This window comes from Dendrobates tinctorius, unplaced genomic scaffold (assembly GCF_039654945.1).
Source record: "Dendrobates tinctorius isolate UK_male_01 unplaced genomic scaffold, ASM3965494v1 ptg000032l, whole genome shotgun sequence".
Lineage (NCBI taxonomy): Eukaryota > Metazoa > Chordata > Amphibia > Anura > Dendrobatidae > Dendrobates > Dendrobates tinctorius.
In genome coordinates this window covers 11,447,850-11,457,307 of record NW_027361700.1, presented here as the reverse complement: position 1 = coordinate 11,457,307, position 9,458 = coordinate 11,447,850, and the positions used below count along the sequence as shown (strand labels likewise).

The window sequence follows — 9,458 nt, the reverse complement described above, 5'->3', positions numbered from 1 at the left end:
CACTGGCTGGGGGCCCCTGGAGCAGCGGAGGCCCTAGGCAACTGCTGGCCCTGTATGCCAGCAGGTGCCAGGGCCCACCAGATGCAAGGGCCCACCGGAGAATCCACCGGTTCTCCGGTGGGCCAGTCCGACGCTGCGCACATGCCATTGGTCTGTGGGTGATACGGCGTTGTCCAGATCTTCTTACAACCATAGAGGTTACAGAATTCTTCGAACACTTCTGCCTCGAAAGCTGGACCTTGATCTGTGTAGAAAAATATATATATATATCTTCTTGCACGGTTGAGAATCAAAAAGTAAAAGCAATGTTGAGGATAAAATAAATCTTGTTTTTAATTGTTCATTTCAAAAAGTGATTACAAAAATGAAGAAAAGTAAGTTCATGACATGCAGTAATTATTTGAAGAGAAAACGAGCATTGTTCTTACATATAGTCTTGAGCAGCTGTCCGGGTGTTCGAGAGTCTCAAGGGATATGAGATCTCCTGAACAAGAGTTAGGCCGGCTTTATACTATTCTGACCTATAACCTACAACCACATATGGTGGCTTGCCACTATGTTCAGAAGTTCTTCCATATTAAGTGAACCGTAGTTATTTTAACAATATGCATACAGTTATTTATGCATTACCTTAGTCTGAGATATTTAAGCCTAAAGTCTGAGATCTTTAGAACCATTCATTATCTCTAAATAGTCACATTTTGACAGCTTTGACTATCTTGACCTATACATTTGACAAGAGAGACAGCTGTGTGAGCCAAGGAATCCAGAATAGCTCAGTCACACTCTAACCAGAGCCTCTGCTAGCTGGACTAGACTCTGTATATTTTTTATTATAGAAATACTGATATTTTACAATCCCCCCTGATTATGATTTGAGACATATCATAATCAATCCTAACTCATTCTCTCACCATTCGTATCACATTCATTCTTTATTCTGAAAACCTTGTATCACCATCTGCCCTGAATGTCATCTGAATTTTCAAACCTATTGTAAAAACAAAAATTAGATCAGAGAGTTATATTTTTTTCCGTTTTAACATCTCTCTTAAAATATCATCTTCCTTTTTCATTTCTACCTTTATATTCTTATAAATACTCCTAATTTTACACATAATAATTATTTGATATATTATACACAGCAAAACTATGATAAATAAAATAACGATCGGATTAGACAATACATTTCTTGCTGCCATTTTCGCTGAAGACTGTGACCAACTAGTTACAGATTTTCCTAAATTTCTCCACCAAGATGAGCCTGACATACTCGTCCATTCATGTTCAATATCATTTAGATTACCTTGTTCATGTCTAAATACAATTTCAGCTTCTTTTAATTGTTTTGTCAGCAGATTTAATAAACCCTTGTCTTTCTTTATTTCATTTGTCCACAAATCCCAAGGGAATTTATTGACTTGTGACAAATTGAACTGGATCGGAAGGATTTTCAGACGTCTTGAGCCTATTGACGTAATATTAATTCTTCCTTCCTTCTTTGTGAGAGTTTTAACATTTCCCTCAATACAATATAAACCCATTGTCAGATTTTCGACATGTACACAAGATGAGAAGAATGCAGAAACTGCTTCTTTTCCTGACATGACTTGGAAACAAGTTTTGTTAGCACTTACTGGTGTCACCAAGTCATGTATCGTGTGGACATTCTCAACTCTGGCATGACAAGAAGTATGATTATGGAAACATGAATGATAAATGACTTTATCCTGTCCAGGTAGACACATTACCTTGGAAACAAAATTTAAGCATGACGAAATGTCTAATTGTTCAATGTTTGTACCATCAAATGCAAAATCTGTGTACTGTAATTGATAATATAACAATTGTGTAGGGCTGACAGGAATTCCCAGAACACCTATAGGAACCAGGGTTTCTTCTCTTCCTGACACTGGAATCAGTGATGTTCCTACACAAATGTTCTGTTCACATCCTAACCACTTATTTACCCACAAATCTGTATGGTTTAACGCAAAGTTATATTCTATGGGCAAATTTCTTATTAGCCCTAAAGGGGTAATTCCACTTTGTAAGGCTTGTGCAATCATTTTCAGATTGGTGGAATATTCAATCTGAATTTCTAGACATGTTTTGGCCACTTGAGATTCCTGTTCACTTTCCATTAAAGCTAAAGTAGCATCCTGAAGATGTGATACAGAAGATCCCAATACAGTAGCAGTGTTCAAAACCATCTTTTCAAGGACTTGATTCAAGCTTTTCTGAATCTTTACCCCTTTTCCTCCAATATACCCAATATTTTCCAGATCTGATTTAAGTGTATGAATGTCCATAGTGTTAATTAAACTTCCTACTGTTCCTAATCCCCCCAAAATACCTTCAAACACTCCCCTCTTACTTCTAACCTGTGTTGAAGTTCTTTTCCCAAACCATTGTTCTATTCCCATCTCCATGTTAGTGAGATGTGGTTGACACTGGGGATATCTAGAAGAGATTTTCCAGTTAGACATATTAAAGGTCCATACCATGATCAGAAACACTCCATCTCGTAACAGAGGTTTAGTTTGGAACTGATTGATCTGAAAAGGAGTAGATGGTTGAAATCTTGTCTGTGTGCATACATTATCTACTGCTGACCATATATTTACCTTTACATCTCTACATTGTTTGTAGTTATATTTCGTTAAAATGCAACATTGGTAAAGTCCAGAATCCTTAGGAGATGGATTATCTACAGGAAAAATAAAATCCTTATTTAACCATCTCACGTTACCGGATTGACCTCTGTGTATAACATTTGTTGGACCATTTGAAAAACTTCCCAAAAATGATTTATCTTTGGTCCATATTAACAAAGATTCTGAAGGTAGCTCTAACCTCGTGCTGCATTTTAGTAATAAAGGAGACATATTTTCTTGACTATATACTGCTTGTGGTGTAACCCTTACTTCTGGAGCTATAGTATTTGAAACTGTAAAAACTACAGATACCTGTACTTGTACTGGTTCTCTGGTTATCTGAAAATTCCATGTTTTTACCCAATCCTCGTCTCCTTCTGTAATAGAAAGAAATGCAGGATCTAAAACTTTCCCAAATAGTTGTGTCCTTAACCAAGCATCTGTTTTGGATGTTTCAACTTTCCCTTTTGCGATCATATCATTTGTAATGTCGCCTGACCACACAGCTTTCTCTTCACCTCTTATCTCTATATTCCAGAATAACACATCTGTAGGACTACATTCCCATGTGCCTGTCTTATTATTGTGTATATAATCTCCTTGTAACTGTGTGAACTTCGTCTTAGGTCCTGTGGCTGCATGTAATATTATGTCAGTGTCATGTATGAAGTGTAGCTCAATACAGCATTTTGCACCAAAACCCATGCAAATGTTTCCAGTAATATCTACTGAATCGTCCGGTATGTCCTCATCTATTAAGCTTTGTAGATTCGTTCCTCTTGGTTTCCTTGGATGTAAAGTTCCTTTGAAAAGTTCCTTCACTTCACTAGTATTTGTTCCATGGTGTGAAATATCTTCAGCGTAGATCACAGTTGAAACAGTACAAAACAGCAGAAATGTGATTCCCATCAGATAGTAGCTTTTCCTGGGAAATTTCTTTTTCTCCTGAAGGATTGGTGTTGAATCCCTTCCATCAAGGACGTGGAGTTTCGTATTCCAGTTCTTATTGGAATCCATTTCTTCCTAAAAGAAATGCAGTATCATTATTTTGCAATATACAGTTTGCATTGATCAACATGTACCCACAATTTTTGTTGTCTGCGGGTATTTTTAACCACCTTAGATGCTCGTTGCACAAGTATCATCACTTGTCCCATGGTTTCGATAATTTCAAAGGGACCTTCCCAATTACTTTCCCAAGGTCCATTCTTCCTGAAAGTTTTAATCATCACTAGAGCCCCTTTCTTAAATTTGGATACATATGGTGGCTCCATTCTCTGCATTCTTGATGCAGTATGTGGAAGAATCGTTTTCAAATTTTCCTGTAACAATTGCAACCATTTGGACCTTGCAACAGCATCTTTTTGTGGTGTAGACAAAAATGGTTCATGAGGAAAAATCAATGGCATTTTTCTTCCTGTCATCAGTTCAAAAGGAGTAAACTGAGTTGTGGCAGAGGTTGTTCCTCTTACACTCAACAGTACAAAAGGTACTGCATCAACCCAAGTATTGCCTTTGTCCAATAACATCTTGGCAATTCTGGATTTTATTGTTCTATTCATCCTTTCCACAATACCAGCAGACTGTGGATGGTAGGGTACATGAAACTGTTGTCGTACCCCTAGAATAGCACAGACGGCTTGCATGATTTTTCCTGTAAAGTGACTTCCTCGATCAGAGGTGATCATTCTTGGGATCCCCCAAGTACAAAAGACATGATTAACTAATGCTCTAGCTGTAGACAAAGCATCATCTTTCCTGACAGGTAAAATTTCAACCCACTTAGAAAAAACATCTACCACAACCAATGCATACCTGAGACCATTTTTACCTGATGGTAACGGTCCAATGTAGTCGATTTGTAACGTAGACCATGGACCCTCTGCAGGTGCGATTCGGAGTAGTGGCGGTTTCTGTCCTTTTGGTCTTGGATTAATTTGGGCACAAATGAGACATGATTGAACAACACTTTGCACTGTCTCTTCCATCTTTTCCCAGTAAAATTTCTCTCTGAGAATGCCTAACAATTTTTGTTGGCCCAAATGACCCAAACTTTCATGATTGTATTTTGTGAACTCAACCTGTAGATGTCTTGGGACAACAGGACGCAACTCCCCGTTTAAGTCATGACACAAAACCCCGTTTTCACAAACAAAGGGAGGTTTTGGATCAACCCGGGAAGCAACAAGAGATGAGTCTTTTTCTTGTTCTTCCGCAAAAGAAGGGATATGCGTGTCTGTTCTTTGAACTGCTGAAACCTCGAGAGGTTCAGGTTCAAACACCTCTTCTCCTGTCAGGGCTGCCTCTTTGGCTAGCATATCTGCGGTTGCATTTCCAACAGATAATTCATCATCAGATTTTTTATGGGCCGGAACCTTGACAATAGCAAAACCATTAGGGTTTTTTGATGCTATCCTGAAAATTGTCTTCAGTGTGTCACTGTGAACAAGAGTCTTATTAGATGAATCTACATAACCTCTTTTTTCCCAAACTGACAAGTAATCTGTCAGTGATCTTACAACATAAGAGCTATCACTGTAGATCACAATGGGACACTGATCATCTGCTTCATTCAGCTGTAGTACCATTTTTACTGCTTCTAGCCCTGCTCTTTGAGCTGAAAAATGACTCGGTAATTTGTGCTTCACAACCCGTCCTCTGTTGGGATAAAAAATGGCATATCCTGAATAATAGTGCCCATCTGAATAGAATCTGGAACCATCTACAAAAATTGGTTCGTCTGTTACCTCTGCTTTCCGTCTGAAAAGTGATGGACTTGGATCCTGAAAAGACTGTAAACATTCATGAGTTTGTCCTTCATATTGCATCAGCTGAGGAAGAACATATTTGGCCTTGTAATCTACCTCAATTTGTTTGGGAGACAATGACAATAACCAATGAGCAAATCTCTGATGTGACACACCTGGGATATTATTCTCAAAGAGAAGATTTAGTGTAGAGTGAGGAGTTTGCAAAATGATTTTGTTGAACCCGACAATATGTTCGGTTGCTTTGACTGCAAAGTACACACCTACCAAGTGTCTTGCACAGGTCTCAAAACCTTTTTCAACAGGTGAGAGAAGTTTTGAAAAATAGCCCAAAATTCTCCACTCTTCTCCTTGTAATTGCAGTAATACAGCAGAAACAGATGTTCCTGATGTATGCACTTGCAAAGCAAATGGAGCCGAAGGATCTACTGTGGACAAAGCAGGTGCATTTTGTAAATTCATTTTCAATTGTTCAAATGAGGTTTGCTGTTCATCACCCCAAGGACCAAAGTAATCACTGTTTTCACCTTTCAAAAGATCATATAAAGGTCTGGCCTTATCTGCAAAATTCTCAATGAAATCCCTTGAATAATTCATAAGACCTAAAAAATGTCTCAATGCCTTGTGTGATGTCGGAATTGGTAGGGAAGCAATTGCCTCAATTCTTTCCTGCAGTGGCTGCCTTTTTCCTGGACTCAACAGCACCCCTAAAAATCTGACCTCAGTCTGCATCAATTTGACCTTTTTGGTGTTCAATTTCAACCCTGCATCATGCAGCAACTCAAACAATTCTGTCAGAAGTGAAACATGTGTCTCTTTATCCTCTGTAGACAATAAAATATCATCCACATATTGCAGAATGCAATCAGGCCTCGAAAATCTGGATAATACCTTTGCCAATGCCTGATGAAAAACACTAGGTGACAAATGTGCTCCTTGAGGTAACCTGCAAAACAGATATTGCTCGTCCAAGAAAGTAAATGCAAACTTATACTGACAACTCTTTTCAAGAGGTATACTGAAAAAACCATTGCTAATGTCCAGTACAGAGAAGTATTTGGCCTTTGCATTTAACCTTGCCATCATGTCATGAGTATCTGCCACAATTGGTGCGACATTGGGTGTATGCTTATTGAACATCCGTAAATCCAATATCATTCGATAAGAACCATCAGATTTCAAAACACACCACAAAGGATTGTTACTTACAGAATTAGCCTTTCGGATAACACCTTGATCTAACAATTCCTGTATGATCTTTGACATAGAGTCAATTGATTCTGGAGGCAATTTATACTGACGCTGTGGCGGGGGATCACGCCCCTCCACATTCACGATAACGTCTTTCATTGTTCCAACCTGATTCCTGAACTGAGCCCAAAGAGAAGGAAAAAGCTGTACAATTTCTGTCAATACCTTGTCATCATTAGTGTCAGGCCATAAATGGTCAGATGACACCACATCATTCAAGCAAATACTTCCAACATGGCTATAATCATTAGGATCAATGACTACCGGTTTACAACCATTGGAATCTTTCCAGATCACTTGATTTCCTAGGTCAACTACCCATCCGAATTTCTGCATAAAATCTGTGCCAAGTATATTTTCAGAATCACGACAATACCAGATGTCAATTTCTGTTTTGAAAGAACTAGGTATTTCCAAAATCACATTGGGAACTAAGGTTGCTTTAGTTCCACCTTTTCCACTGAAACCGACAATTGTACAAACTAGTGAATCTGGGTTTAGCTTCAAATCAAGGTTTGTAACACTTAACTGAGCTCCTGTGTCAATGAGGAATACAGCATTCTGTCCTGCTAAACTTACTTTGATAAATGGTCTTCCACAGTCATCCAATGTAACTCGAGTCACAAATTCCAATGGATGTGGTACAGGAATGGTCTGTGATTGTCAGAAAGATGAAGGAGATGGGAGAAGACCTGTGTCCTTTTTAAAAGACCTTGGAATTCTATCCCTTGACTCTGTTTCCTTCACTGTCATTTCTCTGATCTGTCTGATTAATGGTGCATATGGTGACTGTGTTTGTCTGTTGGCAGTATGAGCAGGTGCAGATAATTGTAATGCAGGTGCGGAAGGTGTGGTGTATGATTTTGGCATGAGTCCGTTTTCCCTTCCAAGCTTACCTGTTCCTTGTGTACCCATCTCTGATTCTGCTCTCAAAAATTTCCTGCACTGCCACTTCAAGTGTCCAGGTATACCACAAAAATAACAATGGATATTGTTCCTTTGTGTAGTATTTTTACCTCTATGCTCAATGTAATCCCTGCTCTTGGAGAATACTGTGGCTCTAGGTTTCAGTTGACTGTCTTCCTTCTCATGAACTATCGCTATTTTAGCCTTGACCTGATTTTGTTTCATGGATCTCCTTATTCTGTCAATAAAAACTGTTGCTTCTTGCAATGATGGCTGAGTGTTAGCCAATTGCACTGAGGCAGGATCTAAGTACTTGAACTTCTTTACAAAAAATTTGATCATGGATGCTGGCTCTTCGTGAGGCCTGAGATCCATTACCATCCTATAGGCCTGTTCAAACTTTACCAAAAAAGAGAATGGGTCTTCAGAAATATTTGTTTGTAAACTCCCTAAAATATCAACTGTAGGCATGTCTTCTCCAGTTATAAACAATACTAATTGTCTAAGTCTGTCTTCTTTTGTACTATGTGCCATTTCATTCTCATCATTTAATCTGGGTGTGATCTGTAATCTTTTTCCCATATGTGAAGGTAACCAAACTTTGAATATTTTATTCTTTTGCTCATCATTCAGATTGTATTTGTCTGTGTTTGATTCAAAAGTGTCCGCATTATAAAAGGCATCCATCTTATCATTGTAATTTGGAATGTCTTTTACAATTTTCATTAGCTGATCGTGTATTTTCAGATTAATGCGTGCTGCTCTGTCATGTAATTTTTTCCGTTGTAATTCTACTGCCTCTAATTCCTCTACTGAAGCATCTGGATTTTGCATATTTGGTACAAATGAAGAGGCAACACCGTCCTCCTGTTTACCTGTTGATCTTGTGTTAACAGAAACCCTCTTTATATCTTGTCGTAATTTAGACAATAACTCTGTCCTGGTATCTATTTGATCTTCCAATTGTTCTATATGCTCTGACAAAATCAAACAATTTGGACAATCAAAGTAATCCCCGTCAGACTCTTGTGTATCACATGGTGTGTCAGTGTGATTAATGTCTTGTGTGACAATGCATGTTTTATAGGTGTTAGGTTCAGTTTTCTCAAAGACTAAGCTATTATACACATGAACTAGCTGCATAACATTCTGAAGTTTCCTTTGTAATTTTCTAACTGAGAAAAACCTTTTGTCAATTTTAACATTTTCTGCCTCACATTGATTATACAAACTAGACCATAATTGGGCATCCGTATGATTATGAACAAACTTGAAATCTATGTTACTTTTCTTAGCATAATCATGTATAAAATCCATTATATTTTTTCTCACCTATTGAGAGTCTTTCCCGTCAATGGATGGTCCTCTGTGTCCTTATGCAATCCTCAGATCTCCGTCTGGATGAGACGCATGCAGCTCTTTACGATCCTCACCCGTCGTCTTCAGGTTCAGTGTGATTTTTGTGCCGTGAAATAGTGGAATTCCTGAGGAAGCTTGTACAACAGGTGGTTTTTTAGCAGAGTTCGTGCTCCCCCCTTGTACAATCGAGGAAGGAATGCCAGCCAAAATTAGCACAAAAGATCAGTCTGGCTACGGCTCGCCAAAATGTAGAAAAATATATATATATATCTTCTTGCACGGTTGAGAATCAAAAAGTAAAAGCAATGTTGAGGATAAAATAAATCTTGTTTTTAATTGTTCATTTCAAAAAGTGATTACAAAAATGAAGAAAAGTAAGTTCATGACATGCAGTAATTATTTGAAGAGAAAACGAGCATTGTTCTTACATATAGTCTTGAGCAGCTGTCCGGGTGTTCGAGAGTCTCAAGGGATATGAGATCTCCTGAACAAGAGTTAGGCCGGCTTTATACTATTC

The 9,458-nt window shown here is 38.3% G+C and overlaps 1 protein-coding gene across 1 annotated transcript; it reads right to left on the bottom strand.

Moving 5' to 3' along the window:
- Positions 1-315: 315 nt before the first annotated feature.
- On the bottom strand, positions 316-9,248 carry LOC141086404 (uncharacterized). Its single transcript, XM_073572395.1, has 2 exons — positions 8,915-9,248; positions 316-3,680 (listed from the first exon to the last, which is right to left on the bottom strand). The coding sequence occupies exon 2, from the start codon at positions 3,672-3,674 to the stop codon at positions 1,023-1,025; it is 2,652 nt and encodes an 883-aa protein (XP_073428496.1). The 5' UTR covers positions 3,675-3,680; positions 8,915-9,248; the 3' UTR covers positions 316-1,022.
- Between the last annotated feature and the right edge of the window lie 210 nt (positions 9,249-9,458).

Bases quoted from the DNA above. Each gene is read 5' to 3' on its own strand.
- LOC141086404 (XM_073572395.1), bottom strand. From the start codon at position 3,674: ATGGATTCCAATAAGAACTGGAATACGAAACTCCACGTCCTTGATGGA.